The sequence below is a fragment of the Cokeromyces recurvatus genome (genome assembly GCF_025118155.1).
Source record: "Cokeromyces recurvatus strain NRRL 2243 chromosome Unknown BX663scaffold_8, whole genome shotgun sequence".
Classification (NCBI taxonomy): domain Eukaryota; kingdom Fungi; phylum Mucoromycota; class Mucoromycetes; order Mucorales; family Mucoraceae; genus Cokeromyces; species Cokeromyces recurvatus.
The window spans coordinates 595778-617465 of NW_026251394.1; the positions used below are offsets into that span (position 1 = coordinate 595778).

A 21688-nucleotide genomic window follows, 5' to 3' on the forward strand; every position below is an offset into this window, starting at 1 on the left:
ACTAATTTTATAAGCTTTGTTTCAATATTCCTGCAAAGAAAAAAAAAACTGGAATAAATTTTAAAAAGCGATACAATTCTTTCCTGCTTAAGTATTTTAAATAAGAAATGTAAATATATTTGAAAGAAAAAAAAATGTATTTTTTAGCGTACGTTAGCTTCAATAGTTAATGTACAAAGAATTAGATTCTTTTTTTTTTTGAATATTTGAAAAAATAATAAAGGTACAGATGTTAGTTGCTTTGTTCAGAAAAATCTATAGATTACATAAGTCAACTATTCCTGAACTGAATTTCGGCGTTTTAAACTATTCAAAAAAAAAAAAGTGTATTTAAGAAGAACCCCTTCAATTTTTTTATTTTATTTTATTTTTTTTTATTATTATTTAATTATAATACATAAAATAAATATGGTTCAAAAGGCTGTTCTTGTTACTGGTGGTGCTGGTTATATCGGTAAGTGTTAGAGATATTCACATTACAATATATGTTCCTAACTTTTTTTTTTTGTTGGTTGTATTCTTATCTATTAGGTTCTCATACTGTTATCGAATTATTAGAAGCTGGTCGTGAAGTAGTCATTTATGACAATCTTTATAATGCCTCTTATGAAGCTGTTCGTCGTATCGAAAAAATTACAGGAAAGAAGCCTATTTTCTACAAGGCTGATATTCTCGATAAAAAAGCTCTTTTAGAAGTTTTCAATCGTCATCCAATTGATTCTGTCATTCACTTTGCTGGTCTTAAGGCTGTTGGTGAATCAACCCAGATTCCCCTTGATTACTACTATAACAATATTACCGGTACTATTGTCTTATTACAAGCTATGAAGGAAGCTAATGTCAAGAACATTGTCTTTTCATCTTCTGCTACTGTTTATGGTGAACCACCTATTATTCCTATTCCCGAAACTTGTCCTACTGTAAGTTTAATATATTAATATATAAATACAGGAGGAGGCAAGTATTAATAGTAATAATTAACGCGTATGTCTTTCTTTTTTTTTTTTCTAAAAAAAAAATAGGATGCCAAGAGTCCTTATGGCCGTACCAAACTCTTTGTTGAAAATATTATTCGTGATCTTTGTACTGCTGAAAAGGATTGGAATGCTGGTTTACTCCGTTACTTTAACCCTGCTGGTGCTCATCCCTCTGGTATTTTGGGTGAAAATCCTACTGGTATCCCTAATAACTTGATGCCTTACTTTGCTCAAGTTGCTATTGGTAAACGTGAATGTTTATCTGTCTTTGGTAATGATTATCCTACTCGTGATGGTACATGTATTAGGTAAGAAAAAAAGAAAAAGAAAAAAGAAAGAAAAGAGAAGGAATAGTGAATTAACGATGTATGTTACAATAGAGACTATATTCATGTTGTTGATTTAGCAAGAGGTCATTTAGCTGCTCTTAAGAAACTTGAAGAAAATCCTGGTTGTGTTGAATATAACTTGGGTACTGGTGTAGGTTCTACAGTTTTAGAAATGGTTCATGCCTTTGAAAAGGCTGTCGGTCGTGAATTACCTTACAAGATCACAGGTCGTCGTCCTGGTGATGTCCCCAACCTTACTGCTGATCCTAAAAAAGCAAACGAAGAATTAGGTTGGAAGGTTCAATTCACTTTGGATGAAGCTTGTGCCTCTTTATGGAAATGGCAAAGTCAAAATCCTAATGGTCTTGAAGACTATCCTTCTGAGGCTCCTGCTGAGACTATTCTTAACTACCTCCACTAAATTAATCATATATCATATGTAGAAAGTTTACATACAAACAAACAAACAAACAAAAAAGACATTATATACATATTTATATATATATACGCTTTTTATATTTCCCTTTTTTATTTTTTATTCTAACACTATCTGTTCTATATAAACATATATATATATTATTATAGCATTTCATTATAATAAAGTCATCATATTATTATTTATTTTTTTATTTATTTTTTTTTTTTTTTCGTCATGTATAAAGTTCGAGACAATATGAGGTAATACTTGATAAATAAATTCCACGTGTATTTTTATATAAATGGTAGATAAAAAAGATCTATTATATATTTTTATCCAAAAAGTATCTTCTATGCCCACTAAAATATTCAAAATTAGAAAGTGAATAGAATGAAACCCAAAATGAATAATAATAAAAAGTCCTTACCAAATCTCGAAGATATTTCTTTTCTGAAATCCAGTTCACTAATATTTTATTTGCTTCAACTAAATCAATCTTTTGATGTTCAACAAGCATCTCTGCTAATGCGTCTTGTACTCCTTTAGCCATACCCTTGGCATCACCACAGACATAAATAGCAGCGTCTTGATTGACAATCAAGTCATACAATCTTTCTGAATCCCGCTTCATTAAATCCTGCACATAGACCTTGAGTTGACTATTTCTAACTTCATCATCCACATCTGGACGACTCTCGGCTAATGCCAAATGAGTAATCGTTTTGTCTTGAACAAATTCTTCGAGTTCCTTTTTAAACAAAAAGTCCTTGTGTCGATTACGGAAACCATAATAAACATAGATGGGTCCAAAGTCAGCAAGAATGTGTTGTGAAGAGCTGGCGCCTACAACATTGCCCATCGATAAACGAATATGGCGTTGGGCTTGACGATGCTCTAGGAAGCCAATAAAGGGGGCAATGCCTGTACCGGGGCCAATAAGCACCAAGGGACGTTCAGTTTCTTTGGGTAAGACAAAGGCATTGACGTTTTGTCGAATAAAGATGGGTACTTTAATATTGTCTTCTGCTGTTATCTGGACTTCTACGTTATTAGGTGTTGTACGACTTGGAATCTTGCGTGTTAATTTATCCAACCAGGCTGTAGCAACACCTTTACGTTCGGCTTTACCGACTGCTGTTATATATTCAACCACATTGAATGCAAAACGAATTTTATGGTTACGCTTGAGAGGAGAACTAGAGATGGAATAGAAACGTGGTAAATGAGCAGGTAAGAGATCCAAGAGTCGTTCAAGAGGGGGTTGACAACTAGGGAATGTTTCAAGGATATCGAGTAAGTTGGGTGATTCATCACGAATAGCATTAAAGACAGCAGCACCTTGTTTACTACAAATGTACATCAATGATAACTTTTCTTTAGGATCAGAAGCATAATCAGCAAGCATACGGAAGAGGGCCTTACGAGGCTGACTTGTAAGATCAAGACCATAACAAAATAATTCAAAGAGTGTACTTGAATTGGCCTTTTGTAAATGACTGGGTAAATTATCTCCACCTTCTAACTTGTATAACTGATAAAGATATTCATCTTCAGAGATATTTAAGCGGCGAAAGATAGCCTCTACCAATGCCTCATCATTAGGTGCCACTATACCAAAGGCATCACCAGGCTCATATTCAGTTCCTTCACCTATATCTATTTCAATTTCCAAGGTACGTTTGATAGCATCAGAGGATGTTAAACAAGATACCATCGTTACAGGTGCATATGTAATAGGAGTAGGTGTAACTACAAAATCGGGCACTTTCCCACTCGAGAGATCCAAAGTCACTTTATTGCTTTCTTTCTTATGGCCTTCTAACTTTGTTAATTTCGTTACAGGAACTGGTACACGAGGTAGACCTGTTAACTTTGCACCGGGAGTTAATCCAACTAAACTAAATTGAAGAGGGAAAGCCTTCTTAAAGACCTTTTCTTTATTATGATCTTCAATAGGAATTTCCTTTTCCATCTTCTTTACTAAACTATTTTCCAAGTTGATGTATTTTTCAACCAAATCTGGAAGTGTCTTTTTACGGTTTTTCATAGAATAAGGAACAGAGACAGGATCAATTTGAAGTTCTGTCATTTGTTTTTCTAATTTTTTTTCAACTTCAATAGAATCAACAACGGATAACTCTGTGTTCTGTTCTAATACTGTAGGTAATACTTCCCATAGTTTTTCAATCCAAGGATCAACTACATTTTCTAATCTATTATAAATGGTTAGATTTTAATTTGTATCTATTTATTATTATACCCTTCAGCGTCATCTGCTAAGCCTTTTTCATAAAATACAGTAGCACCTAATTCCTTGAACTTTTTTTCGATTTTTTTACCCGTATTGTTGAAATTGGAGTAATTACTATCACCCAAACCCAATACAGTGAAACGAGCATGAGCAAAATAAGTTTTATCCTTATTGCGACGCAAGAATCTCCAAAATTTGAGAGCATTATCAGGTGCATCTCCATCACCTGTATTTGAAGTTACCAAGATAATAATTCCTGCTTTTTGAAGTGGTACCTAAAGTAGAGAGAGAAAAGGGGGGAAAAGAGGAAATTGGAAGAAAGATTAGAGAATTACTCAAAAAAAAAAAAAAAAAAAAAAAAAAAAAAAAAAGCTCATGTTTATAAATTTTACATTTTCAAAATCATCCATAACATGGCATTCACCAGTATATCCTTTCTTTCCTGCTTCTGTATGAATGTTTTTGGCAATCCATTCAGCATTACCTGTTTGAGATGCCCAAAGAATGAGATAGGTTGAAGCAAGATCTGTCATTGAATTAGTAATACAAAAAAAAAGGGGTTATAAAAGTAAGAAAAAGTTTGTCAGAATCTTGATATAGAAGATACTTTAAAACTCCGTACGATGAAGAACTCGTTGAATTATAAGAAAATTGAATAAAACAAATAATAATAGTGATAATTAAAGGCTAATGATTTGTGTTAATGTAACATGTAGAAATTTTGATTGATGTGGGTTAAAACTCTAAGGTATTATTAAGTAGACTCAAAGAATTAAAAGTTGGTAAAGACAAAAGGGTAGTCTATATTATATTTATTACTCCTGCCAAACGATTTTAATACGAAAAAAGAGTTTAATTGACAAAGATGAATGTAATTTAATAATGTAACTATTTTTAATTATAAAAGATGTTAGCTACTGTTTTTTAACTTGAGATTAAGACTATTGTCAAAAAAAAATAGACGATTAAGATTTTATATTTAGATGTTATAGAAATCACTATGGGATTGTTTTTTGCCGTTTCTGCATTTTTTATTGGACAAATATTACTTGTGTCCAAATTGTCTTGGTTTTACAGACGAGCCAAATCTTTTGCCTGTAAATAACACCTAAGGTAATGTTTGAATTAAATGCTATAAGAGTTGTTGGGCTTTGCTTTCTTAAAAAAAATTAGCATACCATCTTGATTTTCATGCTGATATGACGATGGCTATATATCACGCTTTTTTTTAGTGACGTTAATGTCTTGCTGCAAAAGTTAGTATATATGCTCTCAAACATGTGTCCCCAAATCTTCAGGTTCTACAATGAAAGGTCTGCAACCCTTTTGTTTCAATGATAATTCAAGGCAGACAAAGATCGAATAAAGATATGACCAACATCTTATTTAATGGAGGAAAAAAAGTACAATAAAGCCAAAAGACTGAATACAAGAAAGAACAGAAAACAAGAGATAAGAAGAAACGAGAGGACAAAAGGAACCTACAAATTATATATGATGATAAATATAAAACTACATCAAGAAAGAAGCCGGCAAAATGGGGAGAAAAAAAGCCAAATTTAAGCCTTCTCATTGTGTACCTCTCGTTGCGTTTGGTGATGCTATGAAGAATATCGGATACGGTTAGGATAAAAGGCCAGATGTCAGGTGCCACAGCAATACTTGATAGAGAAATCAAGCTTAGATCAAGAACAACATTTCAGTAGACCTGCTGTATTTTGCAGAGAAATCACCGTAGAGGAAACATTTTCGTTAGAAACAGTGATTTAGATATCTACAGGTAATTTGCCAGTAATTCGTCTCTTGTTCCTTCTCAAATTGGATTCTTATTCGTCTTTTTTTTTTTGTAATCTGTCTTTATTTCAAGTTAAATTACTGTATAAGCGCTGTGACCTCGTTCCTGTCCTTTCCATTCTACAGTCAATCTTTCTCGTGCCCATGCTATCTAATGTCCGCACACACACACCGTCTACAAATGTCTAGATCCATCAAAGACCCTCTTTATTTCTTACCAAATTTGTTACCCTTGAAAAAACCAACTCTTCCTGGTCTGTACGTTGGTCTGAAGTTTGCCTGATCTTACATGAATTGGATCCTATTTTTCATAATGAAGATCTTCTTCCTCCTCCGGCTGATATTGGCGATCATCTGGTGAAATGGTTGCAATGATAAAAATGCTAGTGTCTCTATCTTATTTCTGTTTTTTTTTTTTTTCCTATCTTTCTTTTGTTTTACTTTCCTCCCTTTTATTTTATTCCTCAATACTTTTTCATTTTCCCTCTTGACTCTCAGGAGGTGGGGGTTTTTTATTATTATTCTTAACTTTACAAACTGATTCGGGCAATGTAGTTATTTAAACTATTGTGCTCATTATGACCACTTTTTAATAAATTTATCATTGAATCGTATAGGCGCTGTTTCAATAGTTAAATCAAGCCCATTCTTTAATATTAATAGTATATACAAATGTTAAGAAATTTTAAAAGTTCATATATTGTTGGAAGGATAGAAAATTTAGTATTTCTTCCAGATAAAGATATTCGCTTGAGAGTATTCATCTTTTTAGGTATTTCTCTTCTATTTAAATAATAAAACAAATTCAAGACTTCTTCTTCTTTGGTATTCGGTAAAGAAGAAGGCAAAGCCCATTTCGATTCTTGTAGTGTAGGAAGATGAACACCACCAGCTTTAAGTAATAGATGAATCATTTCTTTTGATTTAGCAAAATGAAGAGCAGTCATTTGATTTTTATCTTTTGCATTTAATAGCTTGTGTCTTTCTTCTTTTACCAAGTCAAGTAGGATTTGAACGAGTGGCTTATTTTCAAGCAAGACGGCAAGATGAAGTAAAGTTTGACCACTTGAATTGGTTTGTAATAAATTAAATGATGTGTGTGATGATAATAATAAATTCATTACTATTTCTTGTGGTGACGACTTGGAATATGGATCTCTGGTATTATGATTACCGCCCTGAACAATATTCATAGCAACTTGTTTTGCATCTTGTAATGTTCCTGACATCTTTAAGCCTACCACTTGAAGAGCAAGTTCTAGAAGGGCCTGATTTGTTGCATTATAATAAGTAAAAATAGCAACATCTTGACCACCCAAGACGAGTAAAGGATGTTCTTTAAAGGAGACAACAACGGGACCTGTATGAGTTGCAGGAGGAAGAATACAGACCAAAGTATTTTCATTCCAAAATGTAGTTGTTGCCACATGATCTCCAAATAAACAGGTCAATCCCTGATAGAAACCTGAACCTAATAAAGTCACTTCAATACCACCGTAAGTAGGGCCCTGAGAAGGTACAAGTCTTTCTAATTGAGGTATACTGTCAAAAAGTAATAAGGATGAAGTAAGCTCATTTTGATTCAAATTATTATTATGATGTGTTAAATCCGTATAGTCTTCTTCTTGGTGAGAAATTTTACGTCGACGATTGAAAGGCCAATCTTCGTGTATTTCTTCCTGTTGCTGAGGTGTTGGATTATGACTAGTATGATGATTGTAGTCGATAGTAGTAGTAGTAGGATGTGACTGTTGAAAGAGATTAAACATGAAGGGTGATTGATCCTCACTCTGATTTACCTCTTTTTGTATAGTATTTACATGATCAGATAAGGTTGTGGTGGTGGTGGTGGTATCATCCTCTATTAGAGTGATAAATTCTGAAGCATGGGATAAAGGTTCCTTCATGAAAGGGACATTGAGGGACCCAGTCTGTGCTACTATCGGATTCTTCTCCTTTGTTATAGAACTTCTACGAGACGAAACAGGAGTAAGAGGAGAATGAGAGAGTGTAAAGTGACTGTTATCTAATGATTGACCTTTCCTTGAACGTTTACGATTACAAGATTGATTTAAAGAGATTATATTTTCTTTTCGTAACTTTTTTGAGCTTTTATGATCGTCCGTGATCATAATTGGAGGAGATATACCTTTAGCCACTGTATTTCCTTTATTATCTTTCAAAGAAAAACAAATTCTATAAATAATAAATTATTAAAACACAATCAATACATGTATCCATACTTCGATATTCATTACCTGAAACCGACTTTTTCATTATGATGTCTACAATAACAAGTAATACGAGTAGGTAAAATGGCATCACCTGAAGAAAAGTTGATTAAAGGATTACAATTAAATAATAAAATACGATCTCTTTCAGCTTCCAAATTTCCATCTTCTTCTTTAAATGACTTTGATTTTTTATTTGACCTATCAGCTCTTTTTCTCTAATAAAGAAGACGTTAAGAAGGAGAAGAAGAAGATAATATGTATTGTATTTTTTTTTTAAACAAAGAATAAATAAAAAACTTACTTACTTCACGTCGTACACAGCTCATACACATTCGAATCGATTGTTGATGACAATCTGTAATTGTGTTACTCTTACTTGCACATATTACCTTTGCATCTAATTGCAATACCTTTGATTCATCAGAGATCATAGTAGAACCATCCAATAATAGTAAAGTAGATTGTTGATAATTTTTACGTAATCTAGATTTAGCTATCATATTTTCATTTAATCGAATATAAGACCAATTTAATACTTTCTTTTCATTCTCTCCTCTTAATTGAATACAAAGTTTAATTTGAGTTTCAACGCGAGATTTTGCGCCCTTGTTTGGTACTCCGAGTATTTGAATTTGAAGGTGTTGTTGACTAGTAGAATACAATTGTTAGTTTTTTTTTTTTTTTTTTTTTTTGATTATCCTAATTTTTTTTATTATTATCTCATTTTACCTTTTATTGTCATTATTTATAATCGGTAATAAACTAATAATAACAAAGAGAAAAATGTGGCAACAAATAATTAAATTGACGTTTTTTATATATTTAATTTTATTACTTACTTTTCATCCTGATAGGATATGAAATCAAGAAAATTGCCCTAGTAGATATTGATTATAAGTGAATAAACATTATATAAATAAATAAATATACATTTTTATACGTATACTTTAGATGAGAAATTATCACATACATTTATTAACGAATCAGATTCATCTTTTTTCGTATCTAAACTATCATCATCATCATAATGCGAATTTATAGGTGAAGAAGAAGAAGTGTTTGTTGTTGTTGTGGATGAGGAATGAAACAAGGACAAGATCTGAAGATTAGAATCAAATAAACTTGCTAAATCAGTTTCGCTTTGTAGCCTTGTTGTTGGTAGTAAAGCATGAGGATTTGTATTCATTATTAAAATAAGAAAGAGAAGGTAGGGTATATTCGTTTTTTTTTGTTTCTTTTCTTAATAAAAAATAATAATAAAAAAAAGAAAAAGTTAAAATAAATTAGAATGGCTTTATATATTATTATTAGTATGCTTGTGTAATGTAAAGATTAAGCCTATTTTATTATTTAATCTTCGGCTTCTTTGTACATGTTGGTCTGTTCACCTAACCTGTTGTACAAAGGATGTAACCCAGTGCAACTATTTAGGTGTGTAAATAAGGGGTGTCCAAAATATAAGATACTTGTTGTCAGATTCTATTCAACATATCAATAAGTACATTTCATCTATAATTTTCACATGCAAAAAAAAAAAAAGGATAAAAACTATATAAAGGGATACATTATCTCAGTTTTTTTTTTCTTTTAAATTTTCTTTCTTTCCTTTATTTTTCTTTACTTATTTTCTTTTCTTTTATAGTGTGTGGTGTTTAAAATGATAGGTTATATATCTATAACCTGTTAAACAACATATATAATTTCGTAATGTGAATTATGAATATGATGTAAATATTATTATATAGAGAAAGTAATCTGTATACGGAAAATTAACTTTACTGATCTACTGTTTCAAGACATTAACAAGTGCTCATCATATAGCAAAAGGTTGGTTTCTAGAACCAAACTAAATGAGGCTTTGTTCTATGACAATCTACATCATTTTGTTACATTTAAGCTTAAACAATCAAGAAAGGGTATAATAATGTGAGAAAAAAAAAGAAGGTGTGTGCGTGTGGAGGGAATGAGCAATACATTTGTTATTGATAATATCTAAAATTATACGGATGTGCTACCTAATAAAAAGAAAAATAAAAGTAGATACAATTATACTAACAAGCTTAGAACTGGATATATTCAATTTCTTTTAAATGGTCTGTAACCAAATCATTTATTACACTTATAAACATACAATATGAATACAACAACAACTACTACTACTGCTACTACTACTACTACTACTAGCAAATGTCAATTAATAGTAAATGACAAACAACAAATGCTATAAAATTTGTTTCAAAATTTTGTTGTGGGAACGCAAAAAAAAAAAAAAGCTTGAATGATGATACTCGAATGTTTATAAAATGTACGCTTTGATATATTAGGTAAGCACGCATATCAAACACTTTTCATTTTATTGTTGTGATACTACTGTGCACAGCCCTCTATCTTGATAATGATCGTATTCGATGATACTTTTTATTTTACTCGCATAATTTTTGTATATGCTATGCTTTGCATAATTCGTAATTTATTGTAAACCATATATTCATATCGAGTGTATTTAGGTACCTGTCTTTTTTTTTTTTTTTTAATATATTAATTATGTTAGGATAAAAATTAATATTCTAGGCTTTATTATTACACAACATACACAAAAAAAAAAAAAAAAAAAAAAAAAAAAAAAAAACTTTATTATTTTTATGCACAGACAATCATAATAATAAGTCTGCTGAGTTGAGATAAATACTACATACTTCATTTATTAAATAATACTATATAAAGTATGCTACTTTAACCTTAGTAGTCTTCTTCTTTTTTTTTTTGCTTACAATGGGTAACAAAATACTATTACATATAGTGTGATAAAAAGTAGAATTTGAGTCAAGACTTTTTTTTATCTATAGTAATGATACTTTCTTGTAAATGCTAAAGTGCAATTTATACATGTTCTTATTACATTATTGAAAACGTGTATATATTAAATTTAATAAATGAAAATTAAAACATTACAAGATATACGTATATATATATATCATATTCTATAACACGCAGTCTTATTTTTATCTCTCTCTCTCTCTTTTTTTTTTTTTTTTTTTTTTTTTTTTTTTTTTTTTTTTTTTTTTTTTTAAAAAAAAGGTAATCATCTATCTATCTATCAATCTATGATTGACCATTCATATTTTCGGAACAAGTCACCGAAAAGCAAATACGTTTATCCTTGTGTGTATAAATATAATAAAATACTTTTATAGTTTCTATCATGAAACAAAAACAAAGAAACTAAAAATAAATAAGAAATGATAGTCTCTAATGACGTTTATGGATATATGAAAACAAAAAGTAAAAAGATGGTTGAGACCGAGTAATGATCATAAAAGTTGCAGTAAAGCAAATGATGATTTTTTAAAGATATAATTTGCATACATAATAAGCTCATGTCTGGGATAAATTGTACTTTAGCTACCATAATAAAATCATATTGACTACTAACTACGAATAAAAATACATTATTTCATATACTTGAAGAAGGAAGTATGTAAATAAATTGAGGTTTACTTTCTTTGATCTGATCTAGTTAGAGTTTAAATAACGTCTTCATTTTTAATGTCTACAAGAAAATATCTTTGATATGAAATCATGATAAAAAAAAATAAAATAAACCTTTTGTACAAAGTTCTCCTTTCCTTGAGGCTGGTTTGAACTGTTAATATTTTTGGATTATCTTTAAACCTTTATCCTTTGGTATCACGTCTTGTAATCCGCTTTTGGTATATTCATCTATTGCTAACATAGAGCTTTATAATTCAAAGATATTTAAAGAAGAATGAGGATGAGGAGGAGGAGGGTTTAGGCTGTTATGAAATAACTAAAGTACAATAAATGAAGTCTATCACAAAACAATGGGTTCTACAAAGAATAATGAGACTGAACGGGTTTATTATTTCTTTTCTTTTCAATGAAAACTAGTCTCTACTATTACCAAATAGTTTCTTTTAAACCCCAATGAAGCTATTATACTAATGAGGAGAATAGCGTTTTGTGATAACAGTATGTACTTGTGACTGATTAGATAAGCCTCATCATAAACTCTTTGTTTAATAACAGACTAATACTAGTGGAGTTCATTCTATTTATTTATTTATTTATTTTTGCAACACATAAACTTACACTATCTATCTATTTAGTTCAAACTATAGCATAATTATCATTTAGAGTATCACTCGTATTTACAAAATTCTATTATAGATTAAACACAATAAAATAAAATAAAGGTGGTGGAAGGGAGTAAATACAGAGTAAAGTTTTGAAAATTAGGTGTGTATGATTCTTTGATCAGCTAATAAGAGTTTATTCATTCAGCCTCCATAATATATATTTACTTTTACTGCCTAAAAATAAGCAAGCTTTTTTTAATTAACTTGTTGGATATTAACCTGCATCTTTTCTTTTCTTTCTTTCTTTTTTTTTTCTACCTTAAATATCATCTCATTATAACCATATAATTCCATTAAAAGTAAGATTACCTTAAAGAGAAATAAGCACACTTTTGTCTTATTATCAAAGCAATAACTCAGTTAAATATTAAATTAGGGTCCTCATTTCTATTTTAATTTAATATATGCTATTTCTACTCTATTTGTTAGTTGTTCATGCCTTTTCTCTAACTGTGTTCGACCATACTATAATTACCTAGATTTTCTAAACTCCCTTTCTCTGTCAACTAATAATAATAATAAAAAACTCAAATCCTGGTACATCAGCTCATCTTTAAAGCTACAAGTCTAAATCTATTATCATCCCTCTAAACCAAAGAGGATAGAATTATATATTAGGTGATAAAAATTTTATTTTTCTCCAAAAACTTGGTACGATTTTTAATATTATTACCATTCCCTTGGCGATTTATTTTCTCCCTGAATTATAGTATTCGTATTTTAGATATGTAATTGTATCCAGTCGCTTGAATTGAAAATCCTGAAAGAAGGAGGAAGGGAATAAGGTCCGGGATATATACATATACAATATATCTATATCTAAAAAAAAAAAAAAAAAAAAAAAAAAAAAAAAAAAAAGTTATAATAAGCTAGTATTAAAGAGTATTGTATAATAATAGATATTTATGAATTGGTATAAAAAAGAAAAAAAAAACGTAAAAAAAAAAAATAGAAATAATTAATATATACATTTATTATATACAAATAGTTTGGATATATATTGTATCATATCAGACGTAATTGCTTTGTAGGAATACTATTAGAAGTTGAAAAAGAACCAGGCCTTTTCTTTCCATATGAGAGAGGTAATAAGTTTGGTATAACACTATATGATGATGTACGATTAGGTGTTGATTCTTCTGAAGGGGTACTCTGATTTTGAAATGATATTGAGTAGTCAAAGTTGACTTCATTTCTTAAAGAACGAGATTGAGTAAAAGGATGTGCTGAATTTTTTCTTTGAATATAATCATATAATAAAGATACCCATTTGTCATAAAGTGGTTTACTGACATACAGCTGATAATCAATGAGTTTTAAAAATACAAACTCGATCGTATTAATTTCTGAAATGGGTAAACTCGCAATCTTTGACCATGTCTGGTTTCGATAATGCTTATCATTCAAGTATTTGGATGCCACTATTAAACTTGCTAGGAACATACGTCGGCCACAACAAACAAATTGATTATGTTTTCGGTAGCAAAAACAATGTTTTTGTTGTATACCTGTCATCGACATCAGTCTTTTCATACGAAAAATATAAAATAAAGCAAGCTGTAACATGGAGTAAGTTGCTCTTGACCTTTTCAAAATTTCTCGAATAAAACAAGATGTAGATAGTATTTTGATATTTGAAAATTGCTTATGAGGCTTATTTATCCAAATAGAATCAATAATATCAGCAGAGGCATCAATGAGCTTATTAATTATAATCGATCGTTCTTGACATGATGTATCTGAAAACTGGTGATGCTTTTCAAATAAATCTTTATTGGTTAAAGCTAGTAGAGGTGGTAAATAAACAAAATTACTATTTGATAATGATACACTTGGCGTATTCCTTAAACTATATAAATTTGGGTCTGAGCATCTTCTATCGCTATTATTTTGATAATATTCAGGAATGAAAGAAATTGGCATTGAATATTAAAAAAAAAGAAAGAAAAAGAAGAAGAGAAAGAGAATAAAACTATAACTTGTTGATAAAGTAAAGTAGAATAAGGAGGAAAAAAAATAAAATAAAGAGAAAAGTCTACTTATTTTAGTAAATATATATTACGAGGAAAAAAAAATATTCTTTTTTAGGCTGCTCTGTTAACAAAACAGGAGAATTCTGGTATACAGTGCCGCCGATAGCAATGGACGGAAATTGAAAGTAACTAGTAGTTTACCATTGGCGTAATTAACGGTTAAATCTTTCTTAAATTGCGGTTTTGCTATTCCCAGATAACGGTTAACAAAATCTCAAATAGCGATATAGTCTAACCCAGAATTGCACTTTATTGCATTCTGATTATATTTAAATAACAAATGAGCACTTTTTTTTTGTTTATTTGTTTTCTTTTATAAATAATGAAAACCGTTTTTGAACACATTATTTTAATAAGGGTTCCTTTCTTATTCTTTCGTCTTATACTATAAAGCTAAACAGATTCATACGTCAAAATATCACGACTTGCATGGTTGATTTTGAGCTGCATGATTAATCTCTGTTACTTTTTTTTTTTAAAAAAATCCCTATCGTCATGATTATTACAAAAGAACAGGCAGTTTATATTTTCTTTTCAAACTATACACCAAGGAAAATGCAAAAATACGAATGAAAAAGTTGATGACAAAAAGTATTTTGAACCATGTTATATTGATGAACCAGCTGAGTCTTTGATAGTTCACCCACTAGCAGTAACTTATAACCCTTTTAAATACGATTTGTATTCTTCTGAAACTGAAGGGACTAAAGAGGATATTTGCTTTTCTATGTAACTTTTTTTTTTCTAGCAAGCGCGGTACAATTAATTCAATGAATGAACACCAATTACCTTGCTGATAATCCAAAAAAAACAGTGATATTTATAAAAACCAAAACATACTGTTGTAACGAATTTTCTGTACAGTGTTGAATTACTCTGATATTTTTGACCAAAGGTATTTAAATTCGTTCCAAACGTGGTGTAATGATAAAAGCCTAGATCTTTTGATGGTGGAAATTAAAAGAAAAAAAAATGAATAGAAGATAACGGGAAAAAATCCTCCCAGCAAACTAGGTCCTTATTTATATTAAAAAAGGATTATCATGGTAACAAGGAATCAGAACTTCATTTAAACTATTTTGAAAAATGTTATTTAATAGATGATATGGCATAAAATTTCTGCAGAGTATACATTAAAAAATTCAAGAGTGAAAATTTGATCGTAGATGGTTATATCAAGAAATCTCCTGAAGAATAGCTAATCGAAATCGAGTCAGACTGTTCAATAACATACATTCTAAACTAAAGAATTGATCATTAATTGAAATTCTATTCTATTCACTTCTTCCAGTTGCAAGGTACCGGATTCCATTACATTCTGAGATGTAGTAAGGGATGCTAACTTGGATAAACTTGATGTGGCAGGAGACATGAACAATAATACATATATAATTATATATTAAACACATTATTATACAATATTAACGACTGGTTTCTTGTAGATATGTTGAATTTTATTAGTGTTAAAGAAAAAAGTGATTGTAGTAAGTCCAACCTATGCCAGTCTCATCACCAATTGTACTGACTTGCAGAAAAAAAAACAGTTTCCAATAGTAATTTAATAGACAATATTTACAAGTAAAAAAAATAGTGTTGATTTATTTCTTTATACAAATTGAATAAATGTTTACAGTTATGAAGAATTATTTGAATCACCAAAGAAAAAAAAAATGAAAAGTTCAATCTATCTAATACAATAGCTACAACAACGCATAATATAAAGTAATCCAAGTAATGTTGTCAACTGTACAACATGTAAGCAGTTATTACTACTACTATCAAGATATACCAGCCATTTAGTATTGCTAAGTTTTACGAATCTGGACTGAGTCAAATCATCAACATGTAGCTCTTAACTTAATCACAGTAGTTGCCTTTGTCGTTTTGGACCAGAGAACCCAATACTTAAATTATTATTATTTTAATTATATGTGGTAGAAGACTAGGTGTCTGCCATTATTGTCTCATTCTTCCCTTGCTGGTCTCTAACCTCTCTCTGTTGTCTGTTTCTATAAAAAAAAAGTACTCATTTGTTATTTAAATATAATCAGAATGCAATAAAGCGCAATTCTGGGTTAGACTATATCGCTATTTGAGATTTTGTTAACCGTTATCTGGGAATAGCAAAACCGCAATTTAAGAAAGATTTAACCGTTAATTACGCCAATGGTAAACTACTAGTTACTTTTCAATTTCCGTCCATTGCCACCGGCAACATTATTGTATTTTCGGGTTAAATTTGTGCTACCTATTTTTTCCGTATCATTTTTTTTTTTTTTCAGTTTATGCATCCTGATTTTTTTTTTCCGCACGATAAAAAAGAAGGGCTTATTTAGAGCAAAGTATTATTTAATATAAGCAGTTATTATTTACAGTAGTAGATGAATATTTTCAACTGATGATAATTTAGTTATGTTACAGTTGTGTTATATCTTCAATTTGTCTACATTAAATAACTTTAATCCATAGAACCAGAGTATCACTCACAATAGTATTTATAGCATCATAATATACTATCGTATAAGCATTTTACTATAATAATTTCATATAGAATAATAAACATTCCCAATTACCTGTTTTGTACAAGGTCATCAAGGAAACAAATTATATAATATTATAGGGCCTTTCTTTTTTTTTTTTCGTTGCTGTTGTTGTTTTTATAACAATGAATAATCAAGAACTAGATGAGCAAGTAGTAACTATTGAAAGCAACCTTTTAGCTTCATTCTATCTAAAGATTTAAAGCTATTATATTCCAAACTAGTGAACAATAACATAATACTTTATCAACTACTTGTGAACGTTTTCTACAAGAATAAAAGATTAAATTATTCATTCTGTATAGATAAAGTTATGATTGCCTCTACATCTTTTATTATTATTCTTTGAGTGATAAAGAATGAATTCTTTTCTTTATTAAGAAAATGATAAAATGGGCAGGTGGGTTGGGGGAGGGGCTTCTCTTCTTCTGAATAGATTCATTATAATTATTTGTCAAAAAAAGATAATAAACTATGTTATAACTCCTAAAGTTTATTTGATTTGCATAGTGTATAATTATACATTTACATCTTCATCTTCTAATCCATTCTAACAAACTTTTATTATTATTATTCGACTCTTAACAATTTTCGTATTGTTCATGTAGCTTGAAAAATGTTAAACTAGAACACGTAACTTTAACCCGACAATCCAATAGTAGACAGCAAAATTACGGATATATTTTTACATCAAGCTGTTCCAAAAAAAAAAAAAAAAAAAAAAAAAAAAAAAAAAATTGATTCGATTAAATTATATAGTTTAGGCGTAATTTATTATTATTATTATTTTTATTATTATTATTATTATTATTATTGATACAAGTGAACAAGACCATATAGCAAAGTATGAAATAAGACATAGGATAATAAGCCACTAAATATACCATTAAATGCAATGTCTTTATAACCATTTACAAAATAAGCTTTTCCTCCTGATGTCCTGGTAATTAATAAAGCTGACAAGATGAACCAACTAAGTGCGTAAAATAGAAAACCGGATAGATTTGTAAGGCCCAAAATACCAGCTGCTGATCCCGCAATAGCTGCAAAACATGATCGAATGTATTGTAGTTGTCTTCCATTATGCATTACGTGGGATTGTACAAAATTATGGACATCTTGGGTTGGTGGATTCATTACTATAACTTGCTAAAATAAAAAAAAATAAAATAAAATAAAAAGCACACTGTACTTTATTTTAGCTGGCTAAAAATTCACGTCACTTCAAATTTTCATATTTGCACCATAAATTGAATATGCTTTTTTTTTTTTTTTTTTTTTTTTTTTTTTTTGTAGAGGAGTAGAGCTACCAAAGGAAATGTGACATAGGTAAAAAAAGAGAAATTAGAATGGAATATGATCAAAAAGTATGACTGAGACTTATTTAGCAAAAGAAAAAAAAAAGATCGTAAGATAAAGAGCATTGAAGCTAAGATAACAAATGAGTCAGTATGAAAATAAAGATGTGTAGACTGTTGGAAACTGGTTAGTTAGAGTAAGTGTTCTGATAAGCATCGTAAAAAAAAGGGGAATAATGAAGTATATCGGTCAAGTTAATATTCAAGCATTTGGCTTGGCTAAACTAGACAAAGGAAGTGCGTCACGATCTGATATCAAGTAAATAATTTGACAATCATCAAAATAATTAATTACCCTTTATTTAAAGTACCTGAACAAATAGTAGAAAAGGGATTTTAACTTATTAATATCTATTTCTTCATGATCTATCAATTTACTAAGGACGTTGTATACTTTATTAATAATACTAAATATTATTCGGTCGTAATTAATATTTTTCTGATTCCTCTTTCATCTCAGATATGCCTGCATTCTTATATAAATACTTGTCACTTAATATGATCAACTTCTAGGACTATTGTTCAGTCACGTTGACTTCACTAGTCTTTTTGTAGTTTTACAATTATATATACATATTTACTTTCTAAAGTCTTAATAGGGATATCACAAGGTGGTTTAATACCTACAGAAAGCGGAAGAAAAGAAGAAGAGATTCAGATTGTATAATAGGAGAACATGACAAGCTGTTCATATATATAAAGAACGTAATGCCATGTATTGCGTCAAGAGTGTGAGAGTCGTGCAGTCTAAAGTTAAGTCAAGAAGGAAGGATATAATCAAAATAAAGTCAATATCGACATAGAATGTAAGAGTTAATCGAATAACAATAGACAAATCTATTATCAATTTTTGATTGATAGTGTTAGCAATATAGAATTATATGTATTGGGTCTTGCAGGGTATGTCAAAATAAGCTATAAATAATTGAAAATTAGCAAGATTTACTTTGAACATAAAATCCTATTATCTCAAAAAGTAATTATTAAGGTTTATTTTATTAATTCGGCGATCAAGAAAGGAATAATAAGCTTATCACTATTTCTTTATTTGTTCTATAGACATTTCTGATAGACGCATGACAAGACGAAGCTAATTCAAAGATTTATATGTGGACTTTGGATATTTATTTTGATAAAGAAACAATGATAAAAAATAAAATAAAATAATAATAATATTTTCTAACTTCTAACTTAAACTTACTGATTGACTTTTGATAGATGTATGGATAGTAAGGTCGCTCTTTATCGAAATAAATAAACAAAGAGAGGAACATAAAAGTATATTTTCAAAATATCCTTTGATTTATCAAGAAATTTATTTTGATTTGATAGCCAATTTTTTTTTTCTTACTAAATCACCCAATAAATTATAACTGTTATCACTCTGGCTATTACTGTCATTTATTATGCTTTGCTCATGATGCGGTTTAACTCTTTCATCAACAACAAAGTCAGCTGTTTGTTCTGTAAAACAATGAACTACTTGATCTTTTTCATCATCATCGTCATCATCATCATCATCATCATCAAATAAATTAAACGTATTGGATGATTCGTTTCCATTATTATCTGTTTCTGCCACTTGTTCATCACTAAACTTATCTTGATTTACTTCTTCTTCCTCTTCGTCATCATCCTCATCTGGAAACATATTAAATCTCGCTTGTTGCTCTTGCTTTTTTCTAGTCATAACTGTATTCGAGATTTGACTCTCCCTTTCGAGAAATCTATCACATTGATCCTTTTCTTCTTTTTCGTCTGCTTCTGATTTGGTATCATTATTTGTTAACTTATCAAATATACCCTCCTCTATTAATTCCTGTCCTAATTTATTGCTTTTTATAGCAGGCATCATAACAACTGCAGGTGATATTTTAACACTTTGGTTTGTATCTGTTGCTTGTGCTACCGTAAGTTGAGCAGAGATTGATGACTGTTGTTGTTGTTGTTGTTGTTGTTGTTGTTGTTGTTGTTGTGGGGAATAAACGTTTTTAGTGCCGCGATACAATCGTAACGTTGAAAATATGTTTTTCTTCTTTTTACTATTAGATGTATCAGAGGATGTACTGTTACTACTAGTAGATGATTTTCTAAATATGCTACTAATAGAACTTCTGTTAAACGATTCTTCTATTAATGTAGACGTCGTATTATTGCCTCTTCGCTTGCTATTCATATCAAATGATGTTTGATTATTGACTTGCTCAGGCAATAATAAAGGGGACATAGGTGGTGATGAAATGATATTGCTTGAAAGTGATTTAGGTGAATGAATAGACATTGTAGAAGGAGAAGAAGAAGAAGAGGTGGGTGTCGATAAAGTACCAATAACGAAAGGTAAATCAATCATCATGAATTGTGATTTTTTACCTTCTGAAGTTGTATAAATGCCTTCTTGAGCAAATACTTGAACACGAATATAATAACTAATAGATAGTAATTGGCTTTGTTCAAATTTAATAGTTGGCATTGTACCTTTTGGAATAGGTATTCCAATTCTTACTGTTTGCACTTTTTGATCATTATGTTCTGACTTTATATTTAAATCAGTTACAACACGGTGAATTTTTTCGCCCTGTGATGTATAGGCTCTAAGTAATCATGTAAATTTAATAATAAGCATTATATATATATATACATATATATATATACATGTATACGTATATATTTGTATACATATATATTCACCTCCCGTTAGCAATAACTTGATTGATTCTAAATAAAGAAATAGAAATGCCTTGTTTCCTTGTAAATTCCATGTTATTCCAAATGAATATAGAGACTGGAATAGTGGTTCCCGGTTGTGAGCCTTGATATGGTAAAGTAACGCGCATAGCTGAGGTAAATTCTTTTTTTTCATCTGAAGATAAAGAAACCATAAATACTTGTTCAACTCTTTGAGGTATTGCCATTTCGGGGATTCGGGTATAGATGGGTTCAAAAACAGGTACAGTTTTCTGAGTAAAAAATTTAGACTGTGATTCGTGAACATAAGCCTCTAATAAATAAACAATTCGATTAGGTGATAGAACACCTATTTCTGTGCAACTCGGTAAAGGACGGTCATTGGGTACATGAACTACAAAGGTTAAACCAAGTGGTTTATTCTTTTGCAATTCCACGTTCGGTTCTTGCACTTGTTGCTCACTAGCTAAAATGAGATTTGTAAAATAAAAAGGTACCTGAGTAGATCCTTTTTGTACTTTTGTTGGTGATTTTTTTAAATTAGGACTGAGTTTCCAAGATTCTTTAAAATAAGTGTAAAATTCTTTATTGGATTGAATTGGTTGAACTTGAATACGACCCGTCCATACTAATCGAAAGTTTCGTAAACTGTAGTTTCGATTTGCAGTAAGGAAAATTTTTCCTTCAATTCGATCACTTGGAAAATATTTTAATGATTTATTGCCATTGTCTAGTACAATTTCTAATTTGATATGGAGTGGACTAGGAGTCATTCTTTTTCGTTTCGTTTCTTTTCTTTTTTTTTTCTGTTAAAAAAGAGAGAGAGAGAGAAAAAAAGGAAAAAAGAAAAGCAGAAATTCAGATTTGTACAATTGTAATGTGTTTATTTTACTTTCCGCCAAGATTCTACTA

At 29.9% G+C, this 21688-nt stretch overlaps 7 protein-coding genes across 7 annotated transcripts; 1 reads left to right on the forward strand and 6 right to left on the reverse strand.

The window, feature by feature from the left end:
- The first annotated feature begins 382 nt into the window (after positions 1-382).
- Positions 383-1939, forward strand: BX663DRAFT_470476 (UDP-glucose 4-epimerase). Its single transcript, XM_051524129.1, has 4 exons — positions 383-454; positions 532-920; positions 1023-1285; positions 1358-1939. Exons 1-4 carry the CDS (start codon positions 409-411, stop codon positions 1725-1727), a joined length of 1068 nt encoding a protein of 355 aa, XP_051384349.1. The 5' UTR covers positions 383-408; the 3' UTR covers positions 1728-1939.
- Positions 1940-2074: 135 nt separating this feature from the next.
- Positions 2075-4508, reverse strand: BX663DRAFT_550745 (uncharacterized protein; the record flags this gene model as incomplete). Its single annotated transcript, XM_051531233.1, has 4 exons — positions 2075-2083; positions 2152-3937; positions 3985-4250; positions 4368-4508. 4 exons carry the CDS (start codon positions 4506-4508, stop codon positions 2075-2077), a joined length of 2202 nt encoding a protein of 733 aa, XP_051384350.1.
- A 1732-nt stretch (positions 4509-6240) lies between these two features.
- On the reverse strand, positions 6241-8064 carry BX663DRAFT_504824 (uncharacterized protein). Its single transcript, XM_051526975.1, has 2 exons — positions 8028-8064; positions 6241-7965 (listed from the first exon to the last, which is right to left on the reverse strand). The coding sequence occupies exon 2, from the start codon at positions 7899-7901 to the stop codon at positions 6426-6428; it is 1476 nt and encodes a 491-aa protein (XP_051384351.1). The 5' UTR covers positions 7902-7965; positions 8028-8064; the 3' UTR covers positions 6241-6425.
- A 34-nt stretch (positions 8065-8098) lies between these two features.
- Positions 8099-9277, reverse strand: BX663DRAFT_340247 (uncharacterized protein). Its single transcript, XM_051522145.1, has 4 exons — positions 8974-9277; positions 8843-8880; positions 8733-8765; positions 8099-8651 (listed from the first exon to the last, which is right to left on the reverse strand). The coding sequence occupies exons 1-4, from the start codon at positions 9187-9189 to the stop codon at positions 8234-8236; spliced, it is 705 nt and encodes a 234-aa protein (XP_051384352.1). The 5' UTR covers positions 9190-9277; the 3' UTR covers positions 8099-8233.
- Positions 9278-13115: 3838 nt separating this feature from the next.
- BX663DRAFT_542034 (uncharacterized protein) lies at positions 13116-14098 on the reverse strand. The gene has a single exon (XM_051530800.1). The coding sequence runs from the start codon at positions 14081-14083 to the stop codon at positions 13166-13168; it is 918 nt and encodes a 305-aa protein (XP_051384353.1). The 5' UTR covers positions 14084-14098; the 3' UTR covers positions 13116-13165.
- Positions 14099-17502: 3404 nt separating this feature from the next.
- Positions 17503-17976, reverse strand: BX663DRAFT_504832 (uncharacterized protein). Its single transcript, XM_051526976.1, has one exon. The coding sequence runs from the start codon at positions 17868-17870 to the stop codon at positions 17544-17546; it is 327 nt and encodes a 108-aa protein (XP_051384354.1). The 5' UTR covers positions 17871-17976; the 3' UTR covers positions 17503-17543.
- A 1172-nt stretch (positions 17977-19148) lies between these two features.
- BX663DRAFT_340334 (uncharacterized protein) lies at positions 19149-21670 on the reverse strand. The gene is made up of 3 exons (XM_051522146.1): positions 20780-21670; positions 20567-20682; positions 19149-20497 (listed from the first exon to the last, which is right to left on the reverse strand). Exons 1-3 carry the CDS (start codon positions 21547-21549, stop codon positions 19407-19409), a joined length of 1977 nt encoding a protein of 658 aa, XP_051384355.1. The 5' UTR covers positions 21550-21670; the 3' UTR covers positions 19149-19406.
- Positions 21671-21688: the final 18 nt, after the last annotated feature.

Excerpts from the sequence above, each read along its gene's own strand:
- BX663DRAFT_470476 (XM_051524129.1), top strand. The coding sequence starts at position 409 with ATGGTTCAAAAGGCTGTTCTTGTTACTGGTGGTGCTGGTTATATCG. Across the intron at positions 455-531 it reads TGGTGGTGCTGGTTATATCG|GTTCTCATACTGTTATCGAA; the intron begins GTAAGTGTTAGA and ends CTTATCTATTAG. Across the intron at positions 1,286-1,357 it reads CGTGATGGTACATGTATTAG|AGACTATATTCATGTTGTTG; the intron begins GTAAGAAAAAAA and ends ATGTTACAATAG.
- BX663DRAFT_504824 (XM_051526975.1), bottom strand. The coding sequence starts at position 7,901 with ATGATCACGGACGATCATAAAAGCTCAAAAAAGTTACGAAAAGAAAAT.
- BX663DRAFT_340247 (XM_051522145.1), bottom strand. The coding sequence starts at position 9,189 with ATGAATACAAATCCTCATGCTTTACTACCAACAACAAGGCTACAAAGC. Across the intron at positions 8,881-8,973 it reads AATCTGATTCGTTAATAAAT|GGCAATTTTCTTGATTTCAT; the intron begins GTATGTGATAAT and ends AATATCTACTAG. Across the intron at positions 8,766-8,842 it reads ATATCCTATCAGGATGAAAA|TTTATTACCGATTATAAATA; the intron begins GTAAGTAATAAA and ends TGTTATTATTAG.
- BX663DRAFT_542034 (XM_051530800.1), bottom strand. The coding sequence starts at position 14,083 with ATGCCAATTTCTTTCATTCCTGAATATTATCAAAATAATAGCGATAGA.
- BX663DRAFT_504832 (XM_051526976.1), bottom strand. The coding sequence starts at position 17,870 with ATGAATCCACCAACCCAAGATGTCCATAATTTTGTACAATCCCACGTA.
- BX663DRAFT_340334 (XM_051522146.1), bottom strand. The coding sequence starts at position 21,549 with ATGACTCCTAGTCCACTCCATATCAAATTAGAAATTGTACTAGACAAT. Across the intron at positions 20,683-20,779 it reads CAAGTTATTGCTAACGGGAG|AGCCTATACATCACAGGGCG; the intron begins GTGAATATATAT and ends ATGATTACTTAG. Across the intron at positions 20,498-20,566 it reads TGGAATACCTATTCCAAAAG|TATTTGCTCAAGAAGGCATT; the intron begins GTACAATGCCAA and ends TTCGTGTTCAAG.